Here is a 27,335-nt window from a genome sequence, read left to right as displayed (position 1 = left end):
TCAGAATAACTCATCATCCAGTCAGCAAAAACTTTATTTTAATTAGTAAAGGAAACCCGGAGAAAAAACAGTATTGCCTTTGAAATCAAGGATAACTCTATCAATAATTGACTACATTTAAGCAGGAAACTGTTGCTGAAGTGTACTCAACTGTATGTAGGTATACATTTAGACAGGTGCTCAGATACCATGATGGGCATGTATTGCTGGAAGATGTATAAGAAAAGTCTAATTGTGTACATATTACAGTAATTCCCCCTGTTTTCTTATTGTCCTGTTTAACAGACTATATCAGCTGGTGTCAGCATAGCTCTACTGAAGTAACCGGTTTATACCAGCTGAAGATCTAGCCCAGTGTCCTTAAGTATGGTGGATGCTAAAGTGTCGATTGCATATAACTGCTGTATGTGCACTTACAAACTTGATGGGTTTTCTCCATTAAAGTATTACTGTCAACTAACAAATACAATATATAATATTCACTGGCACTATGCCTTAAAGTATAAGAAGAAGTCTAAGCATAAATCCAGAAAGGAACTCAATATATCTGATAACAGCAGAGGTGTTTCTGCTCACTATGATGTAACAATTAACTCACGAGATTTTGTTTCCTTTGTATATAACCTAAAGTCTGAATATCAAGACTCCTTATAGAGAATGAATTGCTGGCAGGTGTTAAAAATCCCTCTGACTATGCATTACAAGCTTTGTTGCTATCCCCAGAAATACCACCAAAGTGATTTAGAAGTCATGGTATTTTTGGATACATAACTGTAATATATAAAGTAAAGTAAAGCAAGCTATTAAATTAGTAAATGATTTTAAATGTTTTGCTGTCAACAGACACACTGTATGGGAAATGGTCCCCCCATACCATTCCATGCATAATGACCCTTAATGAAAAGCTGAGTATGTAAATGGATCTGATGAAAGATGCATCATTGGTGAGAATGTCCATTGTGACTTGGATGATAAGCGATGAACATTGTCTGAGATGAATGTGCTGAAATGGTGAAATCTGTTTATTAGCTCTCACCTATATCTTTCTTCTCTTTCATTTTCTCCAATGCCAAAGGGTCCCCAGGTTGAGTCTTACTTGCCTGCTTAGCAGCTCCCTTCTGTGGTGAAGGTGTAGGAACATTCTTAACCGTTTCTCTTACTTCACTGACTCCTGTACTCCCCAGCTTATCAGAGCTACTGGGTAGCATGTGTCTGTTAAATTTAGCATTGCATTTTAGCAAAGCATCTGTGTCAAAAATAGGCTGGGAGGACTCATGCATGCCTTCCCAGGAGGTAGTGTAGTCTGTTAGTCCACCAGCTTTACCACTCAGTTCAGGACACACACCATGAAGCAATCCTCCCCCTGCAATTGCCAGAAAATAACAGACATTTTGAATTAGACATCATTCCTTTTTCTTCATTTATTCAACAGAATGAAGAAATGATCACAAAGAACAACATAGGCAGGACATGAACAAACATGATTTTTGCTGACATTACGATATGCTTCGACTCACGAGAAATGTGAAAAGCATATAGTACCTCCCAACCTTCTCACTACAAGTAACTCTTTTTTTAATGGTGTATATTTTACAGCACAGATTTGACATTCAATAATCTGGAAAGCTAATAGAAGTAAAGTGATTGTCACTTGCCACACTTCTTTTAAGATTAGATCCTTTTACCCATATCTATGATCGTTTCAGCTCATCTTTAGAAGTGCCTCTTTCTTCTGCCACACTTGTCTTCTGAGGTTGGGAGGTATGTCAGTTCGATACAAATAGTGTTAGAATGTTGAAAACATACAATTTATTCTGGTTCAGTGAGTTCATTAGTCTCCTTATGTTAGTTCAGGCAAAACAGAAAAAGCTCATCAACAGTATGGAGGATGCACAGGGTTTTAGGAGGTTTACAGAAGAGAACGACAGCATTATTAGTAGGTTCAGGTATGAAAATAAATCAAGCCCTTAGATTTAGGAACTGACTTTATGCAGGATGATGTGTATTAGAGGTGATTTATATCAATATGAAATTAGACTGGCATTCCATTTTCCAGCGTAACTATGACGTGAACTTAACAGCGTTTTCATACAGTGATTCATGAATAACATCTGAGGAAGCCTGGATGGTGAAGATGAACAATCTACAAGTGCGCAGTGACTGAGTGACTGTAAAAGTATGGCTGTGAAGCATTACACATGATATGACCAACAGGAAAATCATTATCTGTGGACAATACTGTAAAACAATATAATTAGTTACAAATAATTGCTGAAAAAAACTTTCTGGAATCATTCAATTTTTTGTTTACTATTGACCATGGCAATGGAACATAGCTTACCAATGGCTGCTTTGACTTCAATAGCCTCTGATTCGTGTGAATATTCACTGAGTCCAGCTGCATTAACAGCTCTGACTCGGAAAATGTAGTTCTCACCAGTGAGGAGTCCATGGCAAATGAATCTAAAGCAAAACAGTAAAGGAACACTTAGAAAACCCTTACCCCGCTGTAGTGAATGGGAGTTTGCCATTGACCTGAGTGAGGCCAGGATTTCACCCCTGTAGTAGCTGTACTGCAGTGAGACAACATACAAAGGAGATTTGGATATCAGCAGGAAGGCTAATATGAAATTTTATCTCAAGGAAGCAAATAGGTTTGTTTCAGTAATAATGTCTGGAAATGACTGTCAACCCGATCTGTATGTGAGCAGTTCTTATGCTAATTTAAGGGTTCTGTCTGATAAAAGCAAGGCTTATGGAAGTGTGCAAACAGAGGTGAAATATGGAAAAATAAAATGAGCATGTTGATTTTTGTGAAGAAGTTAATGATTATTGCTCCTTTTAAAAATGAAATATTCATTTAATTGCCATATTAACCCCCTATAAGATTGATCTTGCACAGCCCAAGTATAGCTAGTGGCAGGGATAAGTACAAGTTATAATGTGATGGGCAGGATAAGGAGCACTTCTCAGTAAGCAATCAATTACTTCTGCCTAGTAGCAGGAGAAAGGTCAAAGACCGGAGGGCACAGCTAAGCACCTCATTTGCATAACAAGGATCACACTCCTGTCTCCTGAGACATGCCCATTCTCCAACACCTACCACTTTTTTCCCTGAGCTCATGAGAGTATGGGAGTTGCTGTGTCAGGGGGTAGCTTCCTTCTGCTCAGTGCAGAGGAATACACAGACCTAATTGCACCCACATGTAGCCTCTGCTCACGCTTGTACTTTCCAACGGGTACATCACAAAGACTTGCAAGACCTAGACCTGTCTGCTTCAGTGCCATGCTTATAATGCTAGGTGTAAAGTTATGTGGTTAGTATGAGTTTCTGCTATAATTTGTCTTCAACCATACTTGAAAAATTACAATAACCATGAAAGTTACAGTAACTATAGAGAATAAGAGCAGAAAAAAAAAGATATCAGAATTTCAACTTCAATTTCTTGCTTCTAAACATCACACAGTAACCTCCTTAACATTTAAATAGGGGAGTCAATAGTGGACAGAAGGTTGATGTACATTTTTGCCCAGGCAACATCTTCATTACACTATCGCATAATAAATAGTAATGGTTGTAAGCGTTTCATGGCAGGGACCATCTTTTACTCTGTGTTTGTAAAGTCCTCAATACAACAAAAGCCCCTCAATGCTGACTGGAACCTAAGCACGCTAGTTATACAAATAAATAATAATTCTCTATCATGGTGGCTAATGATTGTAATGTTAGCAATATTAATCAGTTACTATAATAAGTCATAATAAGCCAGACCTGGCTTTCCATTACAACATAAATATTCAATAACTCCCTTGAATTCAATGGAATTTCTCTGGATTTACAGCAGTGTAAAATTTACTCAGGCAAAATTCCTATTAGGACAAATTTTGGTTTAATTTATGAAGGTGTAAATCTGGAGTAACTTCATTGACTGACAGAATGAATTTAGTATGAATAAAGGATGTAAGTTCTGTATGCAAATAATTAGTACATTTGCAATGTAGCATGGAATTTTCTAATGTGCTCATGAGTCTCTTTGATGATGAAAGTGAAATAGCAGTGACAGGAAGGGCAGTTGGAGGGAAAGCAGCCACATTTGCTGGTGTCATATTAGTTATACAGTTCTAGAATTATTTACCATTGCCCTTCAAAATGGAAAGCTTTGCTCCCAAACACCATGCAATCTAGTTTTCTAAGTTTGCAAGCTCACTCATTCATTATCTTACTATTTTGTACTATTGTACAATAGCTAACCTATTTGTTACTCTTGTTCTTTCCTTGCTTGCTGCCACTTCCCCTTTTTGTTTGTTTGTTACACTTATTTGTTGCCTCTGAATTCAAATTAGCTTGTAAGTTTCTTGGGGTCAGAGACCATGATTTAATATATGTTTGTATAGCACCTAGTGAAATGTGGCCCCAATCTTGATTCAGACCTTAGTTTGCTACCACTATACTAGTTATACTATTATTGTTATAGCCATAAAGTATGTAAAGCAGCAAACAAACTTGCCATGCTTAGGGACCAGCAAACCTGCCTTCCATGTTTTTATGACCACTACCTTGTGCCTTTCACTGGATTGTTATTGCTTGGTTCCCAATGGCCAGATCCAGCTATGCTTGCTTCTACGTAGTACCCAACCAACTCCTTGGCATCTTTAGATTCTGTCCAAGTGACAACCACTGAGGTATCTGTATTCCTGGTTGGTATAATACGGCCTGGGACTTTGGGAATATCTGTGGGGACAAACAAAAATAAATTAGTGACCAATAAGGGTAAAATTTACCAACATCAAAATAAGGATCACATTCTGCTCTTGATTATGAAAGTGTGAATCCAAGCAACTCCAATGACTTCATCTGAGTTTCTATACTCCAAATTTACACTAGTGTAACTCTGAGTAGAATTCAGCCCTCAACTTCTAAAGTAGCCAATGTTACTCTATTATGGCTACTATCTTGGATTTTCCTCCACAAGAAGTCCTTGTATCAACTTTAGAAGTATAAGATTTAGTTTTGGTTTAGATTGCATAATTTGATAAAATAAAAACAATTAGGGCTGGTCAAATTTGGAAATTCTTTTCTGTGAAAATTTTCAAATGAAATAAAACATTTTTTATCCAAAAAAATTGCCCATTTTTTTTATTATTATTTGTGGTGTTTCCAGTTATTTGCATGATTATTTGAAGTCTTTGATGTCCTTGATTAGCATCTGCCACCTCAATATATACTAAAGGATCCACAATTCAAGTCACAATGAACAATGAAATAAAGAACAAATCACTGTCTATCATTCACAGTTGTGTCAATTATGGAGCATCCATGTGTCTGCTTCAAACAAAATAACTACCCGATGCTCTTAAAGGGTAGCCACAGACATGGGATAATATGTCTGACTATACACTTACCAAGTTTGTCACCCACCACAGTAGCTTCAGTTGCTTCTGAGGGCTCACCAATGCCAGCTGAATTACAACAGCGAACACGGAAACGGTAAGATTTCCCTTCAGCCAAGTCAAAAACAGCAAAGCGAGGAGACTTTACAGGGATCTCAGTGTTCACTCTCTGCCAGTTCTCTGTGCCTGCAGTACACTGCATTCAAAACAAGAAAGAGCCATTAGGACAGAGCTATTCAATGCACAGAACTTAGTAGACAATCTAGACTGCCAAGAAGTTCCATCTGACTGCCAACCCCACAGCTATTATGGAAGATGGGGAGCCACATTCTTCTTCTTGACCAGGCCTCAGAATGTGTAAATAGACTTTCCACCTCATGAGTTCTCCAAGTGATCACCTATTCATAGATTCATAGATTCATAGATTCTAGGACTGGAAGGGACCTCGAGAGGTCATCGAGTCCAGTCCCCTGCCCGCATGGCAGGACCAAATACCATCTAGACCATCCCTGATAGACATTTATCTAACCTACTCTTAAATATCTCAAGAGATGGAGATTCCACAACCTCCCTAGGCAATTTATTCCAGTGTTTAACCACCCTGACAGTTAGGAACTTTTTCCTAATGTCCAACCTAGACCTCCCTTGCTGCAGTTTAAACCCATTGCTTCTGATTCTATCCTTAGAGGCTAAGGTGAACAAGTTTTCTCCCTCCTCCTTATGACACCCTTTTAAATACCTGAAAATTGCTATCATGTCCCCTCTCAGTCTTCTCTTTTCCAAACTAAACAAACCCAATTCTTTCAGCCTTCCTTCATAGGTCATGTTCTCAAGACCTTTAATCATTCTTGTTGCTCTTCTCTGGACCCTTTCCAATTTCTCCACATCTTTTTTAAAATGCGGTGCCCAGAACTGGACACAATACTCCAGCTGAGGCCTAACCAGAGCAGAGTAGAGCGGAAGAATGACTTCTCGTGTCTTGCTCACAACACACCTGTTAATACATCCCAGAATCATGTTTGCTTTTTTTGCAACAGCATCACACTGTCGACTCATATTTAGCTTGTGGTCCACTATAACCCCTAGATCCCTTTCTGCCGTACTCCTTCCTAGACAGTCTCTTCCCATTCTGTATGTGTGAAACTGATTTTTCCTTCCTAAGTGGAGCACTTTGCATTTGTCTTTGTTAAACTTCATCCTGTTTACCTCAGCCCATTTCTCCAATTTGTCCAGATCATTTTGAATGATGACCCTGTCCTCCAAAGCAGTTGCAATCCCTCCCAGTTTGGTATCATCCGCAAACTTAATAAGCGTACTTTCTATGCCAATATCTAAGTCGTTGATGAAGATATTGAACAGCGCCGGTCCCAAAACAGACCCCTGCGGTACCCCACTCGTTATGCCTTTCCAGCAGGATTGGGAACCATTAATAACAACTCTCTGAGTACGGTTATCCAGCCAGTTATGCACCCACCTTATAGTAGCCCCATCTAAATTGTATTTGCCTAGTTTATCGATAAGAATATCATGCGAGACTGTATCAAATGCCTTACTAAAGTCTAGGTATACCACATCCACAGCTTCACCCTTATCCACAAGGCTCGTTATCCTATCAAAGAAAGCTATCAGATTGGTTTGACATGATTTGTTCTTCACAAATCCATGCTGGCTGTTCCCTATCACCTTACCACCTTCCAAGTGTTAGCAGATGATTTCCTTAATTACTTGCTCCATTATCTTCCCTGGCACAGAAGTTAAACTAACTGGTCTGTAGTTTCCTGGGTACTGGTCTGTAGTTACCTATTTCTAGAGGCTTCCTGTTTTCACTATGTCATAGCTGATACATCCTAGAATCCTTTGTGTGTAGGAAGCACTGCCATTGCTAGGACCAAGTCTGCATCATATCCTGGGATCAGTGCTCCAATCCTTGCTCTGGCTCTAGAATTTTCAGGAGGGGAAAAGAAGCATCTTTCACAGAAAGGTCTCCAGTACCATCAGAGGGGCAAAGCAGTAACATCACCACAGTGCTTCTTGGAGCTCCCTGGCCACTCCAGAGCATCCTTTGAGGGTGGACTGCAGCACAGAATGCACTAGCAATGTGCAGTCCCTGCTCTCTTCTAAATCCAGAGAATGTGATTGTTGGAGGCTGCTGTGAGGGGCTGCAAAGTAGAGGTGGTTCCTTGCACTTTCTCCCTTCCCTTATGTACTAGGTCATGATCAGCCACAATCTGGCCTTGATTTTTCAGGAGTGGAGGGTGGGGGGAAAGCAAGTGCATTGAATTTGTGGCTGATGCTTGTTCCAGGTGGCCAGAAGTATTGCATATGATGAACACTTCTGCTACCAATATTATTGAGAAAATAAAGAATATGTTCACTCCATGTGGGTCACCTAAATGGTCCTCAATTTGTTTGAGGAATTTCAAATATTCCTCAGGAAAACGTTAGTAGCACACATCACATCTGCGGCCTGTCACCCAGCATTCAATGGGCTAGCAAAACACTTTCTTGTGCAGACACTTAAAAGGGCATGAAGGTAAAAAATGGAGGGAGAACCCTGTCACGCTGTGTTGCAGATATTCTTCTGTCATGTATACCACAGTCCGCTGTACAGAAAATTCATCATTCTTTAAATGTACTTTGCTAATTAGATTTGATTTACCAGATTCACAAAGTAGAGAACCCACAAAGTATGTCTCTCATGATTTTACACCTAGACCAGTAGGGAACAAAGAGGGAAAAAACAAGCATTGTCAGGAGGATTTGGGGGAGCAGTAACAGACCTGGAAGAGCTAAAAGGGGAGAAAATTAAGAATTACATTGGCCAGCAGGTACAACATAAAGATTCAGAAAAGAGAGGGCACTAAAATTAAGACAGATGATTGTGTATGACTGGAAAAGAAATGTGTTGTGCTTGTTATCAGCCAATGAAAATGTTACTATAGAGGATGAATGTGAGAATACAGATGAAGGAGGAAAAGAAGAGTTGAAGCCAAATGGCTCTCTGGAGGAACATCTCCAGCCACAGTGTGAACCCAGACCTCCCACAAGACTAGCCTTATTTACACAGGTGAGGTATCTGTAGGATTCTGCTTTCCCTGTACTGCACCCTTATGTAGAAAGTCCATCTGCCTATCTGCTAGGAGGTGGGCCCATGATGTAGTTCAAGTGAGAGGCACACTCTGCTTTCACTTTCGTGGATATTTTATCTTTGTTCTTTTTTTCTCTGTGGTTTTCCTTAATCAACAGTAAAAGTCATCTAGACTGAGTGCACATGTTATGCTCTTTGAATATGGAAAAGACAATAGTCCGAAGGTCTCAGTATAAAGGGTACAGTAGCTTGGGAAGATTAGACAAGAGGGCAGAGCAAACTTTTAAGAAGATGACACTTCACTTTACTTTGATGCCGCAATTTTACCTTTTCCACAAAGTACATGACACCCTCATGACCCCGTTCTCCAGGGGGTTTCCAGCTGAGCACAACATAGTTCTTGGTGGCTTCAATAACATGGAGATCTGATGGCGGGCCGGGAACAACACCCTCTGTAGAACCGGACAGAAGAGAAGGAAGTTTAGGTTTGAATCAGGTAGCTATGTTAGCCGAGTCCCTAGCCCTGCCCCAGGTGCTCCTGAGAAAACATCTATAGACTTATTTCTGTCAGGTCGGATAATTTCAAAGCTGAGTGATTTTAAAATTCCTCAAAATGTGCACTGACTTATTTGAATTTCTGAATCATTATCCTGATGAAAGCATAAATCAAGTATCTCATGCGGACCTCACTGTTTTGAAGTGTGATTTCTTTAAAAAATAGCAGAGTTAAAAATATCTAAATACTGTTTCTGAATTTGCATAAATTGTTTTCATGTTTATTTATTTGGACCTGAATAACATAAACCATGACAGCTAACCTCAGAGGTATTTTAGGCTACAGAGATTTTAACTGTAAAGGACTTTGGGTCTGATCCAAAGCCCATTGAAGTCAGTGGGAGTCTTTCCATCGACTTCAATCAGCGCCAGGTCAGACCTTTTTAAGAGAAGGTACGTGTTTACCTGCAGGTTCTTCCTCAGTGACAATAATCTGTCCTGTCCAGGGAGCAGAAGGGTGACCTGAAATAGAGAGTAGAGTTATTATGAGAGTGAGACAGATCAGAAACTGTTTTGAAAATAATGAAAAAGTAACTCATTTACTATTCAAAGCAAATGGTTGGAATGACATGAGATTTATGTAATCTCCATCTAAGATACTGAATGTTCTGGACAAAAGTTTTAAAAAATGATTTTAGAGTTATTATTCAAATGTCAGTTTAAAAACAACAACAACAAAAACTATACACACAGTATTTAAGAAATCCTGGACACATTTGGTAGTGCGCTGCAGCCCATTAGCAGCACTGTAAGCCTCCTTTATTTGTACCAAGAAGGGTTTCAATAATGAAATTGGACTACATTAACAGAAGGCCAGATTGAAAGCTTGAGTCCATTATCCAGCAGATGGACTGGCTGAAGACATTTTATTCTAAGTGGCAGAAATCCTGCAATGGTTATTAGATTGACCCAGGAACTGGGAAAGCCTCCCAGATTTTCTCACTGCCAGTCCAGTGCATTGTTCTGCCTGTTAGACTATTAACCTGTTCAATGCACTTTCACCTTGGAGTAGCGGATCTCCTCACAGATGAAAGTCAGATCTGCTGAGTTACTTTTCTGAATTGCTGCAGGGCCATGAAAGGTAGAAGGGAGGGAAGAAAAGAAGGGGATTGAAGAGAAGATCATCCAGGAGTAAGATAGACTAAGCAAGGGGCAGCATGGAGGTAAGGAAGGGGAGAGATAACAAGGAGGATGGAAGTATGCTATGTAGATCAGGCTTCCTTCTCATGGACAAGCTCCCCTCACTCATTCCAAGTCTTGCCTTTCCACTCTCCACAACAAGAAAACAATAGAACAATGCCTCCCAAGTCCCAGGTTGCTCTGAGCAAGGTGGTGATTAACTTTCCTGGGCCTTTACAGCCTGAGCCTTTCTCTAACATTTCCTTTTTTTTCATTTCAAGTGGGGTATTTTGGTTATCTGACTACAGCGCTGGCTGGCGATCCCTGTGGCATCACTCCTGTGGCTCTGCATGCCATTTGAACAACTCAGGACAGGGTTCAGTACAGTATTTCCCTCACCCTGACTTGTTTTAATGACAAAAACTTCAGAATAGAATGGGAAGACCTGGACTTTAGGCTTGTGTTTCGGCATGGGATGGATACTTGGAAGTAAAAATAAACATTTAAATAAAAATCTACCATCAGCGCTTGGAAGGCCTTTTTGTCATTGAAAGAGCAAAACTGGCAGTCCACAGGATAAGGAGTGTGACTCACAAAACATTAACTTTCAGGATAAAGAGTTTGAGCTTGATTCTCCACTGGCCTACTCCAGTTTTATGCAGGTGTTACTCCATGGCTTTGATAGAATTAGGCTCCCTTACCTGCTACACAGCAAGGGACTATTCATGGAATCTGCTAATAAAACAAAAGCAGCACTTTCCAGGAAACTGCTCTGCTCCTTTTTTTCAATTTCCTGTAAGTACACAGCTTTGTATTTCAGATAACAAAAGACAAGCTTTGATGAGAAGATTCAGCCTTCAAGTTTGGGGGTTTTTCTTGGCAAATCCAAGTTTACAAAAGATGATATTTTGTTTTTGCATTGCTCCCTCTTGTGGAAACTTTGAGGTCTTACAAAACAAATGTGCATAGATTCTTGCAGGAGTCAAATTTCTTAAGCCTCTTAGAGCAGTGGCTCTCAACCTTTCCAGACTAATGTACCCTTTTTAGGAATCTGATTTGTCTTGTGTACCCCACGTTTCACCTCACTTAAAAACTACTTGGTTACAAAATCAGATATAAAAATTTGAAAGTGTCACAATGCACTATTACTGAGAAATTGCTTACTTTCTCATTTGGAATATAAATATTGTACTTGCATTTCAATGTATAGTATATAGAGCAATATAAACAAGTAGTTGTCTATATGAAATTTTAGTTTGTATTGACTTCGCTAGTGCTTTTTATGTAGCCTGTTGTAAAACTAGGCAGATATCTAGATGAGTTGTACCCCATAGAAGACCTCTGCATACCCCCAGCGGTATGCGTACCCCTAGTTGAGAACAACTGTCTTAGGGAATATATTGAAAAACTCTTACTTCTAAGCCTAGCTCTGTCAGCAGGATCCAGAGCCGCCACAGGCTCAGAAACCCGTGATGGTATGCTTATTCCAGCTTTATTCACCGCCCGGACTCGGAATATATAGGAGCGACCTTCTATCAAACCCGTGACAGGGAAACGAGCAAACTTCACCGGAGTCTCATTGCATTGGGACCAGTGAGTGGTGCCAACCTCACATCTGAAAAAACAAACATTTCAAGTAGTACTGAAGATGGAAAGAGAAAGAGAACTCCGAGCATACACCCCTAATACTCCAAACAGCTGTTCATGTACATTGTTGATCCTACCAGCCTGCCTAACAGCTTCACATATTGCCAACATAAAAACAGCCTCACAAAACGCTAAGGGTTCAAATACCTTATGTGAATGCTGGCACTAAATCCTCTGCAGCTGCATTGCTTCTTTCCTGAGGTAGTGAAAAAGAAACTTAACACTATTCACTGATTGAATGCTTTAAAGTGTGCCTCAGGATGTTCAATGAGAGTTTCAAATTCATCATGGGAAATGAAACACACAACTCCCCTTCCTGTTTATAGGAAATGAACTCCTCTGCCTTTGCACTGAAAATTTACATCCTCTGCTGAACATCCAGCAAATATAATTGGCTTCATGGGACATAAAAACATATGCTGTGTGTTCTGTGACAAGGTGGATAGACCCCACACAGCCCCTAGATGGGATAGGGTAAAAAAACCCTCTAGCATATAGTCAGACATGATAGCACATTGAATGCTGCCAGGATTATCAAGGGAGGCAGTGACTGCAAGCAGTGCATCAGCAAGGCTTGGTTGTCCAGCAGTAGTTCCATGGCAAAATGCTGGTGAGCCTACCAGGCAGCAATAACCTGAGTCTCTGGGGAAGAGAAATGTAACTCGCAGCAGGGAAGGTGTTCAGGAGAGGCTGAGGTTTTTAGGAGACCAGGCTGGTGGTCTAATTAATTTGTTTCTTCCTATGCACATTAAAGCTAAAAGAAACTCTGCACTTCTCTCATGCTTGAACTATGGGCTGAAGGAAGCTCTTTTTCTTTGTGGGGAATCAGTTATGGAAAAGCCAATTTATCTTATTAGAAACCCAGCACTGCAGGTTCATTTTGTCTTATGTGTCACTGCTCTAGCCAGCCCATCTGCACTCATGATATATAACAAGACAAAGATCTATCTTCAATGGCCTCCCAGTTTCTAGGAACATGATAAATAAGAAGATAAACTAGCAGCTCCATTAACATTTTTGTTGCTTCTGAAATAACTGCTTGGGTAACTATTACTCTGCCTAAATAGTTCTCTGAACCCATAAGAAAGCCTTTGCTTTTTGACAGGTATTATTGTTTGTATTACAGTAGCACCCAAAGGTCCCAATCAGGATTGCAACATGATAGTCTTGTGGCCAAGGTGTTGGGCTGGGACTCAGGAAATGTGGGTTTAATTCCTGTCTCTACTACAGCCTCTGTAATCTTGGGCAAGTCACTTGGGGGCTAGGCACCAAGTGGCCTTATCAAAAGTCAGCATCTTTAGGCACTTAAATACCTTTGAAAATTTGCCCCCTGGTGCTTCTGTTCCCTACCTGTAAAACAGGGACAATCTAGCTACCTTAGGTATTTAATTGTAGCACATCCTGTAGTAGCTGAGCACCTCACACTCTTTAATGTATTTATCATCAGAACACTCCCTGAAGAAAGGAAGTACAATCATCCCCCTTTTACAGCTAAGGCAGAGGGAGAGTGACTTGCCCAAGGTCACGTAGGAAGTCTAGGGTGGCGCAGGGACTTGAACCAGTCTCTCCTGAGTCCCAAGTCGCCTAATCACTGGACCCTTTTCCACCCTTTATCTGTCTTGCGCATCTTAGATTGTAGGTTCTTTGGCAGCAGTGACTGTCTCTTGTTATATGTTCATATAGCGAATGGGGCCCTGAACTTGTTGGTGCCTGTAGGTACTATTATAATATAAAGAATTAAAACCAAATGTGCTCAGCACTGCACAAACAAAGAGAGAGAGAGTCCCTACCCCAAATTGTTCACAGTCTAATTTATGACACGATGTAACAAATGAGTGTAGAAATGAGGGTGAAGGTAACAATAATGGGAACAGGTGGTTACATACACAATAAGCAGGTTTTGAGTCAATTTATTAAAATGATATAAACAAACAAAAGAAGTAGTGATCTCAGTAAGCCCTACTGACCACATGCCTGGCCATTATCTGTTGACAATTTACTATAGGCACCAAGGCAGAAATAAGTCTTGAGGAGGGGTTTAAGAATAGTGATGAATATTTGCATTTGTAAGATCTAAACAAAGTACAGAGCTAAAAGTAGATTATTAACATCTTCTATGGATTGACAAGCAAGAGGGTAATAAGAGACATCCTGTGGCTGAGCTAGCAGTTACCTGAATTGTTGACTAACATTGTTTGATATTAGTTCAGTTTCAAAATTAATTATTTTTCAGTGTCTTGTTCTGTTGTTTTTTAATTCCTGGGGGGGAGGGGAGGATGGAATTTAGACCAAGCTCATATCAGTTAGGACGCTACGGGAAACTGGAAAATGATCAAACAAAAGAAAACGTGCTTGAATTGAACACTGATATACTTAGACCTGCCCCACGGTCTAGGTCTCTCATTATAAATGCTTATACACACTTCTGAATAAGCAGCATTCTATCACTGATTAGCATTGCCAACTCTCATGATTTTATCAGGAGTCTTACAATATTTGGTGTATTCCATAAAGCCCCAGCTCCTGGAATCCTGTGATTAGATGTCAGAATAACTGTGTGGCTGGCTGAGGCAGAAGTAGACACAGGTTCAAGCAGGGACTGGCTAGTATGGAAACAGGGATGAGCTAGAGCAGGAGCACAGGCAAGCTGTCAGAACTACTAAGCAATGAGAATGCTCCTAGCCAAGTAATAATGTTGAACAGAGTGGAGAGACTGCTATGCTTAGGCGCTTATGTACCTGCTTTGGGATCACATGGGTGGGTCCTCACCTGTGGATTGGCTGAACCCTGGTTGAATGGCACAGGCCCTATCACAAGACCTGCAGCAAATTCCCTCTGATGACTCATCACACTCTCTGGCTCAGGGATGACTTATCAGGTTTAAACAGGCTCAGGGGTAACTCAGAGATGACTCATCACATTATGTGAGCATCTCAGCTCTCATTTCTTTTAAAAGTAATTGTCAGAGAAAAGCTTGGCAATATGATTTGAGTGAGCCCCAAAGGTTCAGAAACCAAAAGGCAAATATAAAGAACTCAGCATATATTATTTGATAGCCAATATCATGATTTTTTGGTGCCTGACATGATTTTTGAATATTTGGGGTTGGCAATACTGCAGAAGGAATCTCAGGCTGACTCATTAAGGGCCTGATTCTGCACATTACCGAGCACTGTCTGCATGATACTGAGGACTCGAATCCCACTGAAGTCAAAGGGAGTACAGGGTAAGGAGCAACTCACAAGATTATTTCCTAAATAATTAAGGGCCCAATCCAACTCCCACTAAACTTATTGGAAATAAAATTAGGCCCTAGGAGTCTGAATCTGAAATAGAAAAGCAGTATTTTTAGCTATCAAGAAGAGCTACAAATGACAATATCACATTTTATGTCACTAAATTATTATTAGGCTGTTGAATAACAGTGATCAGCAATACAGTAGTAGGTACAGTTTGACATAAATACTGACTTATCAATAAAGTATCCAAGGACGGGGCTTCCTCCATCAACAGCAGGTTGTTTCCAGGAGATGATGACATAATCCTTGTTAGCATCCAAGCACTCCACATCCAGTGGTGAAGCCGGGGCTCCTGGCATTTCAGCATCTGCATCTATGAAGATGGAGATTTACATTTTTAAATCTGAGTCACAGTTTTTTCCAGGTTACTCTTTAAGGGCCAAACTCTGTTCCCATTGAAACCAATGAAAGTTTTACCACTCACTTCAATGGGACCAGGATTGGGTCCTACATCTTCCTTATTATTATAGATTTCTTTTTCTGTTATCAATATTTATTAACACCCAGTATGTTGCAGCATATTGTAATCATTGATCGAGGCCCTCTAAAACAAACCAAATCAGGAATCTTGCTTCTTGATTAAGATACTGCCATACTTCAAGTAAAATCTCTTGGGTGATTAAATGTCATCCTGCTGCTTTATTGACGTAAAATATCAAACTCTATTCTCTTAGCACTGGACAGTAGCTCAGGCAATGTTGTTTGGATCTAGAGTGTTGTAGTTTTCAAGGACAAAGAGTGATACGGTACACTTTTGTGAGCTCACTGACATGTTTCATGATGAAATTACAAGTTGACAAAATGTTATTAGGTCTCAGACATCTTCCCCAACCCTCAACCCCAGCTACAGTTGGATAGACAGAGTGTCCCCCTTAAAAGGTATGGTTTTAACCAGGCCGCCCCTGAAAACAATCATCTTCATGAAATGATTGTTTGCTAGACTCCTGAACTTGGCGGGTGGGGGAGAGGATGTATTTTTTAAGGAGATACAACTCCATTTTAGATGGATGAACTGTGGTGGGTGATCTGGGAAGGATAACAGAAACATTGATGGATTCCATAAGAAGGTTGGATAAAATAAATAACCAGAAACCAATCCCAAACTCAGTCCAAGCCATTCTTTGACATTTGAAAAATTTTGAATATATTTTTCATTCAAAAAGTGAATATAAATGGAAATTTTTTATTTCCTTTCTCATTTTCAACCCCCCCTCCACACTCCCTTCATTGCTTGTTCTGGCTGGGCTTGGAAGAAAAGCTATTCTTGTAGGATATTCACTCCACTAGGAGGCAGGAATCAATGGGGCTGGCACAAGAAAACTTATTCTCTTGAGCTTTCCAGCCCAATTTTTTCAGACTGAAGGCAGGGCCAGATAAACCTTTTGTGGGCCCAGTGTCAAACATATTTGTGGGCCCCCATGGCAGCAATGAGGCATGGCGCAGGGAGACGGGAGGGGTCAGTCCCCGGAGTGAAGGGCTGGTTAGGGACAATTGGGCCCAGCCCAGCACAAGGACACCATTTACAAACTGGCAGCCACCAGACTCACACTGGCCCGCCCGGCCCTGTGCTGCCAGTGCGCCCCTTCCCCTCGGGGGCGGGCTGGTGCCACATACCACACCGCCTCCCAACCCAGTGCCTCCCTACCCCCTATGCCCAGTGCCCCCTACCCAAAGACCCCTCCAATAAGCCCCTATGTCCAGTGCCCCCTGCCCAGAGACCCCTCCCCACAGACCCCCCACCACAACTGCACAGCGCCTTGCAAACCACCACCACCCCGCCCAGCGTCCCCCCATCCACAGACCCCCCAGTGCCCACCCACAGCCCCACCACCACAACTGCACAGCACCCCACATAGACTCCCCCACAACCCAGTGTCACAACACACACAGACCTCCCCCATCTCCCACTGCCCAGCACCCCTCCACAAGCCCCCCTATGCCCAGCATCCCAATACATACAAACCTTCCCCACTGCCCACGCCACCCCACATACTCCCCACTGCCAAGTGTCCCAAAAGACACAAACCTCCTGCACCCAGCCACTGCCCAGTGCTCCTGCCCCCTCACTGCCCAGCACCCTGCCACAGGCCCCCAGAGACCCACTCCCCTGTGCCCTGCCCTCTGGCCACACTCACCAGCCCTGCTGGGAGGTGACCGTGTCTGCTGGGCTGAATCAGCAGTGCAGCCGGGGCCAGTCCCAGGTCAGGGATCGTTCCAGTCCCTCAGAAGCGGCACGATCAGCCAGGCCGGAACAGGAGTGGGGCCTGTCCAGGCCAGGCTCCCTCAGGACCCACTTGCCTGGCAGAGCCCAGCCAAGCCCCCCGCACTACTCCCCCCACTGGCAGAGACTGGCCCAGCCTCTGCATTGGTCCCAGGCGGTTCGGCCCCTGGAGAGGCGGGCAGTGCCCCACAGGTGATGGATAGCAGAGACCTCTCGGAGCCGGAGCCGCACTGGGGAGCCGCTCAGACAGCAAGACCTGGGCTAGACTGCCCTGGGCAAGGGGCCAGACCCAGCCAGGTGGATGGGTTAGACAGGTCTCTAATGGGTCCCTTCCCAGTGTGGACCTGGCACCCCAGTGCCTTTGATGCCATTGTAAACCCGGAACTAACTGAAGGGGTTTGATTCTGGTCTCACTTCCATTAGTGTGAATCAGGAGTAAATACACTGAAGTCAACAGTACAAATCCAGAATAAATTGGAGGACATTTAGGCACAAGGAATTCAGATAAGCAAGGATGCTTATCAAGAAAGACCCTTTGAGGTCTATCTATTACTACTTTAGACAGACTCATTTTGGAAAATAAACTGAAGAAGGGTATATATGTACTTCCTGTCAAATGTTTGTTACAAGTCTGGGCCTATGTGTCAGAGGAGCCCTGATTTTGATACTGTGGAGTCTGTTTTTAGGCAAACCTTATCTAAAACTTTAAATGCCGAAGTGCAGTGCTAGATATAGGGAGCTGAAAATGTTTATGCAACTGTATCCTCATTTGTGGGACATGACTTGTTTGTGTAGCTGTATGTTTATTAGCATATTTGTGAGGAAAATAAACATTTTGTAACCTTTCCAAGAAGTCTGTGTGACAGGTTTTCATAGAAGAGGCATTGTTTCTTTCTCGATCAACATCAGTTTGTCCAATTACTCCTGGCATTTTACCAGTCCTGTTGTGTGCTACTTCACAGGACAGGGGGATGGGTTAGGGCTAGACAGAAAGGAGCCTAACACTTGAAGGAAAACAGTACATCTCTGCTAAGTAAACATTTTTTAAACTCTATCTTAGGGTTACCATATTTTGTGCCTCCAAATGGAGGACACTCCACGGGGCCCCGCCCCCGCCCCCAGCCCCTCCCCCTCCCCAACTCCGCCCCCTCCCCAAAGTCTCCGCCCCCTCCCCTGCTTCCCGCGAACATTTGATTCGCGGGAAGCCTGAAGCAGGTAAGAGGGGTGTGGGGGGGAGGAGGCGCGACCCCGGCCGACCACCCCCGGCCCGCCCAGCACTGCCGGCCCCCGGCGGCCCAGCGCACCCCCGCTATCCCGGACCGGCTCCCGGCCCCGCGGCCCAGCGCACCCCCCGGCGGCCCGGCCCCGCGACCCCGGACCGGCTCCCGGCTCCGCGACCCAGCGCACCCCCCCGCTACCCCGGACTGGCTCGCGGCCCCGCGGCCCAGCGCACCCCCCCCCCGCTACCCCGGACCGGCCCGCGGCCCCGCGCACCCCCGGCTCCCCGCCCGGCCCCGCGGCCCGGCGCATCCCCCCCCGCTACCCTGGACCGGCTCCCCGCGCGGCCCGGCGCACCCCCCCCCCCGCTACCCCGGACCGGCTCCCCGCCCGGCCCCGCGGCCCGGCGCATCCCCCCCCGCTACCCCGGACCGGCTCCCCGCCCAGCCCCGCGGCCCGGCGCACCCCCCCCCCAGCTACCCCGGCCCGGCTCGCGGCCCCGCAGCCCGGCGCACCCCCCGCTACCCCGGCCCGCGGCCCGGCTCCCGGCCCCGCGCTCCCGGCTCCCCGCCCGGCCCCGCGCCCGGCCCGGCACCATGCCCGCGACCCCGGCCCCGGCCAAAGAGGCCCCGGCCGAGCCCTCCATCCCTCCCTCCCGATTTTCCTGGACATGCTCGGCTTTTGGGGATTTCCCCCCGGACGGGGATTTGAACCCCCAAAAGCCGGACATGTCCGGGAAAATCTGGACGTATGGTAACCCTACTCTATCTAAAATCAAAAGTTTTAAAACTGCTGGATCCCAGGGTATTATAGCATTTTATATTATTTATTATAATGATCTTATTTACAATAAGTTTCCAACCCTTATTCTTTCTAGCTCCAAAATAACAACATGAAAAGATTATTCAGCACGCTAAATTAAAGCTTTGGAAAAGACCATATTACACTGTTTTTCCTTGCAGGTATTGCAGTGTAATTTGGGAGGTTTTGGAGCTATGCTATGTCAATGTTACCGAGCCTGACTTCTATATAATTTTTTTCCTGTTCTATCATAGCATTGGTGTTATCTTTAAAAACTACTATTTACACAATACATAATCCATTAAATATAACTCAATAATAAACATTATTAATAGCAATAATAGTAAATCTTCAATGTACATCTAGTGGTCAACATTTAAAAGCCTTTAATTGCCAATATTTACACATAGGGCCCTGTCAAATTCACAGCCATGAAATACATGTCACAGACCATGAAATCTGGTCTACCCTACCGTTCAGCGCTGGACAGCTGGAGAGCAGCAGCTGCTGGCCAGGAGCCGAGCTCTGAAGGCAGCACGACCACCAGCAGCAGTGCAGAAATAAGGATGGCAATACTGCTGCCACCATACCATGCCACCCTTACCTCTGTGCTGCTGCTGGTGGGGGCGCAGCCTTCAGAGCTAGGCGCCCGGCCAGCAGCCACCACTCTCTGACACCGAGCTCTGAAGGCAGCGCAGAAGAAAGGGTGGCAATACCACTACTCCCCTACAATAGCTTTCCACCCCCCTTTTTGGTCAGGACCCCCAGTTTGAGAAACAACGGAATCTTAAGGGCTTTATATTTTGCTGTTTTAAAAATACATATTCCTGGTTGTTACAACACTGTGAAATTTAAGATTTAAATATCTGAAACCATGAAATTCAAGATTTTTAAAATGCTATGACTATGAAATTTTCAAAAATGGACCTTGAATTTGGTAGGGCCCTACACATAGTGGTATCTGAGTACCACACTTCCTCTCCAATAGTTAGATTAGGAAATAACTGTGGTAAAACTCCCATTGATTTCAATGGGGCCAGGATTTCACCCCTACTGCCTGCTAGCAAATGCTGACTTGTTAATGGTGACCACTGTACAGTAGTACAGAAGGCTCACAAAACACTTCAGAAACTTTACTAATGCACTTACAATAGGGACCTGATCCTGCGCAGTGCTCTGCACCTCACAAGTTGGGGGCCTGTAGATGGGAATTTCTATAAGGGCAACCACTTCAGAGTAAATATGGCAGCTGATGAACTGTATGTAGCATCATTACACAACAGTTTAGGACAGGAAGTGAACTCTGTATTATCCAATTGAAACTGTAGGGGGAATTTAAATAAGCAAGACTGTAATTCACCTAATTTGAATTTGCCAGGATACCAAAGCTACATCCATACTCTTGCAAAAAGTGCTATGTGGCCTTTAATGGTAACAATTGGCTAAGACCTCAATTCTCTGTCTCATGCAAGAGATGAAATACTAACAAAAATGATAATTTATGTATATACCAACACAGCTTTTGATATGTCTGTTTTCCCATCTTTCTATTTTGTTGTGAGGTCACAAACAAACATTTTGATGGGTTCTTTCTACAATTTGTGAGCATGACTGCTTTAGTCATGATCTCCAAGCAGGCTGTAATCTGCATATCACCGGATTCTGCTATATTTGGCAAAGTGGCGCCATTCTGGGCACGTTCACAGAGCCAAGAATTTCAAGAGCCTTTAGGATTAGCATTACACACTTCAGCTGCCTTCAGCAGCTGAGACAGATATAGAATCAGTGCATGGACCAGTGAAATTTGATAATCAAGGCTCTTTTTAAAGGGACATTCCCTCTAAGGAAAATGTAGGAAGTTTATCAATGTACAAGAGTATAAACCAAGATAGACAGAAAACTAATCTTTTAGTGGGTTCTGAATTTTAAATAACTTCTACTCTTTACTTGCCTCATAAACTTCCTAATGTACTTTAACTTATTACACACTGTGTTAAAGAGAGTCAAATAGTTATTGCACAGCATCTTGGTCAAAACAATGGGCTGTAGTTAGCAACAAATGGGCAAAATAATACATTCATAATCTGTTACATGGGTTTCTTCTCTTTATCATTAGTGCTCATCACTGTCCACAAGCTACTATAGCCAAAGAGTTGTATAACTGCACCAATACAGTGAATTTCTTCATCTGAATAATGGTGCTATCAGTAGGCTCCAAAGACCCTCAAACACATGGCGGTGCCACCCAGGTATGAGGTATCTTATCAAGTTTTCCACATGACAATAATGGGAAATTATAATGCTAAACAACTGACATTTCTTCAACGTCACAGCATTTTGTTCATCTTGATTAACAAGCTCTTTAAAAGCATCTCACAGTTTTCAATAGTTACAATGTTTTCATTTGAAAAAAAGGTGAAATTAATGGGATTGATTTCTCTTCACTTTGTTTAGTTATCCTGCTTTCTTCATAGGGTAACATCACCAGATCTTACCTCGAACAAAGACATAACCACTGTACTGTTCATAGTAGTCCCCCATGACCACACGAAGAGTGTAAAGACCTTCATCCTCCTTGTTAGCATGAGCAAGGGTTAACGTAGCCCGCTCCCCACTCCAATGCATCTGGACCCACTTGGATGGTGTAATAAGAACACCTAGAAATTAGAGAGTTCTGTAATGAGAGATGTCTGAATTGAATCTATTCCTAAATAAAATGAAACCTGTACAAGAGATCATCCGTATTAGACAACTTCCTGTCCTAAAAGAGAATCACAAAAGTATCCCTAATTCTTCTCTCAGACCTATTTTACACTGACTTCATTGATCTAACTCCGTTAAGCAACTGATTTTTCTCAGTCTCTGGAGTGATCAGTTAAGAGAGGTTTCAACATATCAATGAATAACAAAAGTCACAAGCACTGAATGGCTATATAAATACTAAAGCTGGTTGAAATGTTTCAGATTTAAAAATATTGAAAAGAAATGGGAAAAATTCAGATAGTTTCCCAAATTTTTCCTCTCATTTTTGACCAACTGTAGAGCTAATTGAAATTTTTTGCATTTCAAAATTTTGCCATTTTTTTAATTTAAAAAAAAAAGGGAAAATTTTGAAAAAAAGTCATTAACATTTCCCTCTTGTTTTTATACCATATCTTACAGCTATAATATACCCTTATATTTCCTCTTTTCATTCTTCATTTGGATATGAAAGGGAATGAAGCTCTGTGTCAGACAAGTTTAAAATTCATCTTGTAATATGTGCTTACCATTCCTGTACCACTGGATCTCTGGGTGGAAGCGCTTAATGTCGGGATGAATGATAACTGTGCAACCCAGACTCATTGTCTCTCCTTCTCTCCCAAAGGTTACCTCAAACTTGTCAACAAAGTGGATTTCAAACTTGGAAGCATAGCCATGGGGGGTAACACCAACTGTTAAAGAAAACTGTCTGATTATTTAATTTTTTATCTTTTTGTAGTGATAAATGACGAAAACCAGCAAAAACTACTGTATATAAATGGAACCTTCTATATTTTTATAGCAGATGCCTCACATTATTACTACATTTCACAATAATAAATAATAAAAACACCCAACCCCCCCCCCTTCTCTCAAATCTTCCAAATCTTCGGGGGGGAGGGATAGCTCAGTGGTTTGAGCATTGGCCTGCTAAACCTAGGCTTGTGAGTTCAATCCTTGCGGGGCAAAAATCTGTTTGGGGATTGGTCCTGCTTTGAGCAGGGAGTTGGACTAGATAACCTCCTGAGGTCCCTTCCAACCCTGATATTCTATGATTCTATGAAATACAGAGCTCCCAGCGCCTTGCAGAAGCAGGTCCAATATACTTTATTTAAATGAGCAGTATTGCTACAACTCCTCAAATTTCAATGTACTTATGTAAAACTTGAAAGTAATTATAAATGTAAGGCCAGATCCTCAGCTGGTGTAAATCAGCATATCCCCATTGGTTTTGGTAGAGCTACTTCGATACCAGCTGAGGATCTGCCCCACTGATTACTTATACCTAGAAGACTTAACTTCAGGTTCTGTCGATTTGATCTCTATTACTCGTCCTCATGAAATCATAGAAGTTAGAGATGAACAAGAGCTATCAAGTCATCCAGTCCCTCCCATGAAGCCAATGCAAGACTGTCCTCTAATGTTTTATCCAGTCTAGTCTTACAGGTTTCAAGGGATGAGGCTTCCACCTCTTTCTTTGATCATTTATATTCCAGATCTAAGTGCAATGCCAAAGGTATAAACACAAAGCATGTATCAGTGTCTATCTCACTATTCTAACAGATAAGTACAGTAGACAGTTGTAAAATAAACAAAAATTGCTGTGGACACCAAGGGTACGTCTATACTTACCTCCGGGTTTGGCGGTAAGCAATCGATCTTCTGGGATCGATTTATCGCGTCTTGTCTAGACGCGATAAATCGATCCCGGAAGTGTTCGCCGTCGACACCGGTACTCCTGCTCTGCGAGAGCAGTACATGGAGTCGACGGGGGAGCCTGCCTGCCACGTGTGGACCCGTGGTAAGTACCTTGTAGTTTGAACTAAGATACTTCGACTTCATCTACGTTATTCACGTAGCTGAAGTTGCGTATCTTAGTTTGAACTGGGGGGGTTAGTGTGGACCAGCCCCAAGAGATAACATCAGTTTATATCATACAAGGTCTGACTTTCAGAGGTGCCGAGCATCTGCTGCTCTCACTAACTTCAACTGAAGTTGCAGCTGTTCAGAGCTTCTGAAAATCAGACCCATTTTGTTTCTAAACAATGTCACCAAATAATCTGCTTGGTTGTTTTGTCACAATGGCACAATTTTTAAAGGATTAGGTCAGGCAAACACATTTTTTGAACTTACAGCTGAGAGGCATGGTAACAGTTCCAGCATGAAAATAACTTGCATCAAACTCTCCCTTATATCCTATAAAAAAGAGAACAACTCTAGTCAACAATTGCCTAGAAGTAATCAGCACTTTGAGCCATGTAAACAGAATTTTTAATGTGCCCCCTCAAAGAAAAATCAAAGGAAATATATCCTGCAAACCTACTCTTTACCACAAGGGAAGCATAAGCTGAAAGTTCTCCTTTAACATTCATAGCAGAAGCTCGATACTGAGCGGTGTCTTCAAAATCACATCTGAAATGATGCAAATGATTAGGCAGGGCATCTAGTACTCTTTGACATTTCTAGGATCTATGCCTGATATCAAAACTTCATTTTCTAAACATTATTTTCACAATGTAATGTAGCAAATGGTTACTCAGTGTTGATTTAAATGCTTTTCTCTCTCATTCAATTAACAAGGGGCCTAAACCTTACTCAGGTAAAAGTCCCATTGAAGTCAATATAAATTACACCTGATTAAACTTAGACTGTCATTGATTTAAATGGATTTTGAAGCAGGCCATGAGTGAGGAGTGCAGGACAGGGCCTTATGAGATTTTTGAAAACACAAGCCTCCTTTACTCATTAACTAGAAGAAGTGAATTGGTCTTAAAAGTAGAATTTACTTGAAACTTTACCCATCCGCCAGACTGACTTGAACTTGAATGTTCATTATGCTTGGATTCACTTGTATGACTTACTTATCTCCCTCCTTTATTCTCTTCAACAACCAGAATGGCTGTGCTTTCTTACCTATAACTAAGGCTACATTTTTGTGTATTTTTAGTGTATTTTTAGTAAAAGTAATGGAGAGGTCATGGGCAGTAAACAAAAATTCACGGCCCATGACCTGACCATGATTTTTACTATATACCCCTGACTAAAACTTGGGGAGGGGGCAGTTCGGGGGGCACCGCTGGTGCTGGGGAGAGTGGCCCAGAGGGTGCCATGGGTGCTGGGGGGGGGGGTGTTGGCGGAGCTGGGGCAGGCTCCCTACCCAGCTCCTGGGAAGCAGCAACCTCCAGCTCCTAGCTCCATGTGCTGCCTCTGCTCCACCCCAAGTCTCAGCTCTGCCGCTCCCATTGGCTGGGAACTGTGGCCAATAGGAGCCATGGGGATGGTGCCTGCGGCTGGACGCAGCACGTAGAGCTAGGAGCTGAAGGAGTGAAGTTCCTGTCGCCCTTACGGGCGCCTCCCCGCCAGGTAAGCACCGCCCCATGCCCCAACCCCCAGCTCTGAGCTCCCCACACCCACACCCAAACTCCTATTGCTGGGGGAGGGGGGTCCCGAGACTGCCCCAGCAGCAACCAGTGCAACTGGCCCAGGGGCTGCCCGAGCTGCTCAGGCAGCTCCCAAGCCATCCGCATGGGCCACTGCAGAAGTCACAGAAAGTCACGGATTCTGTGACCTCTGTGACAAACACGGAGCCTTACCTATAACCTCTCATGAGATCCCCATTACTCTTTCCCTTCTTCCAACCCTTCAGTAGCACCTATTCCTTCCATGCAAACATCCAATTAGTTTCCCAATTCACCCTTCACCCAACTTTACTGATCATGTCCAAACACCTATCATATTCCATCTGTTTAGTCCTTGTCTGTGCTGAATTCAAATGTCTAACTCTCTGGAGCACTTAGTCCCAGAGAGTACAAAGTAGAATTCAGCAGAGGCCTGAGGCCAGCAGAAACTCTTCCAGAGCTATTGGAGAGCAGCAGGGAATTGAAAAGGATTCAGGGAATTAACTGAATGATGGGGACAGGGAAGGGGCTGAGTGGTTATTGAAGGGTCTGAGGCAGTGAAAGAGAGAAAAGTGGTCTTTATAGGGTTTCTTTGTTTCTTAATTCTTTAAACCTTTCCTCAGGGTCCTAATTAAATTTCCTAACTAAAATTGTACCTTGCTGACATATTTTTCTTCACAGTAGAACTTCACTACAGTTAAGCACAGTTTTGTTTTGCCAGTCAAAGCATTTCAGTAAAGAATCTACTAAATTGTACTCTGAAAAGTTTGGGGATGCAATCCTGAGGTCCTTACCTAGTATTTGGTTAGTACTCACTCAGCTACTTATTCCCCCTCCTCACCATTTTTACTTAGTCCATACTCATGAACTCCCATTGACTTCAATGGAAACAAGATCAGGCCCTAGATTATTGTACAGAAGGGGCTTGAGTCTCCCCTCACTAGTTTTACATCAGTACAACACCATTTAACTAAACTGATTCACTCCTGATATAATAAGAGAAGAATCAGATCCAATATTCCTTACAAATGGTTTGATACTGTGAAGTGCTGAATACTTTCAGCTTTCATCAGGAGGAGCTCAGTATCTTCCCAGATGTTTTACAGATGCCAAAGAGCCAAGGGAAGGTTCACTTTTATTCATTTGAGCAAAGTCTCTGAATTTCACCTGGTACAATGTGCAAGGAGTATGTGCATGTTTATTTATTTAATTAATAACATACTAATACTTTTCTCCATTATGTGGATATGGAAGAGTAAAGACAAACAAATAAAACACCTTGCATAGATGTTCAAACAATTGTTTAAGATTCAAATAAGCTAGCTCAAGAAATAAGAAATAAAGCTGAATTAAATATATGAACAGGTTAAAACTGTTGGGAGCATAATGTTGAAGAGATAAGTACTTCTAACTGGTATTGTTAGTAAATATTAAGTTTCTCCAGGACTCAAATTCAAGCTACAGGAGGAATAATTATTTTAAAATGTCTCTTTGAAGTTCAGGATGAGGATCAATGAATAGAAGAAGTAGGACAAAACCCAAATGTACTGATTATTATCCCTGGGATTTTGTCCATGTTATTATATCCCACAGAGGGGTCTAATATGGGACCTATGGGAACTGTTTGGTAAACTCTGTAATGTGAGAATCTTACTATGATGTCCAAATCTCACATTTGTATGCTCCAATCAGCACTTAGGCATCTAAAGTAGGCACTTGAATGCTGAAGGCAGAACTGATCACTCAAGGAGCCTCACATTACAAAGAGGTCTCCATGTTTCAATTTTTCTTTAATACAGGCAACTGCAAAAAATTCCAAATTTGGATGAAGAATATTGCTAAAACTCTTCTTGTGT

At 42.5% G+C, this 27,335-nt stretch overlaps 1 protein-coding gene across 5 annotated transcripts in view; it reads right to left on the bottom strand.

Moving 5' to 3' along the window:
• The window catches only part of MYOM1 (myomesin 1), a 98,974-nt gene that overhangs the window by 42,497 nt on the left and 29,142 nt on the right, over positions 1-27,335 (bottom strand). For 3 of the 5 annotated variants that reach the window (XM_065585322.1, XM_065585323.1, XM_065585324.1), the window contains 11 exons: positions 24,405-24,493; positions 24,215-24,277; positions 22,609-22,773; positions 21,835-21,996; positions 15,271-15,412; positions 11,569-11,768; positions 9,440-9,496; positions 8,807-8,931; positions 5,404-5,587; positions 4,558-4,732; positions 2,342-2,463 (listed from right to left, as the gene is read on the bottom strand). In XM_065585322.1, the coding sequence (XP_065441394.1) occupies positions 2,342-2,463; positions 4,558-4,732; positions 5,404-5,587; positions 8,807-8,931; positions 9,440-9,496; positions 11,569-11,768; positions 15,271-15,412; positions 21,835-21,996; positions 22,609-22,773; positions 24,215-24,277; positions 24,405-24,493 (1,484 nt within the window). Of the gene's footprint in view, positions 1-1,036; positions 1,364-2,341; positions 2,464-4,557; positions 4,733-5,403; positions 5,588-8,806; positions 8,932-9,439; positions 9,497-11,568; positions 11,769-15,270; positions 15,413-21,834; positions 21,997-22,608; positions 22,774-24,214; positions 24,278-24,404; positions 24,494-27,335 lie in introns of all 5 variants that reach the window. The other 2 variants (XM_065585321.1, XM_065585320.1) reach the window with 1 other exon arrangement.

Source organism: Chrysemys picta, chromosome 2 (assembly GCF_011386835.1).
Source record: "Chrysemys picta bellii isolate R12L10 chromosome 2, ASM1138683v2, whole genome shotgun sequence".
Taxonomy (NCBI): domain Eukaryota; kingdom Metazoa; phylum Chordata; order Testudines; family Emydidae; genus Chrysemys; species Chrysemys picta.
The sequence above is the reverse complement of the archived record's forward strand: the minus strand, read 5'-3'. Positions and strand labels throughout refer to the sequence as shown.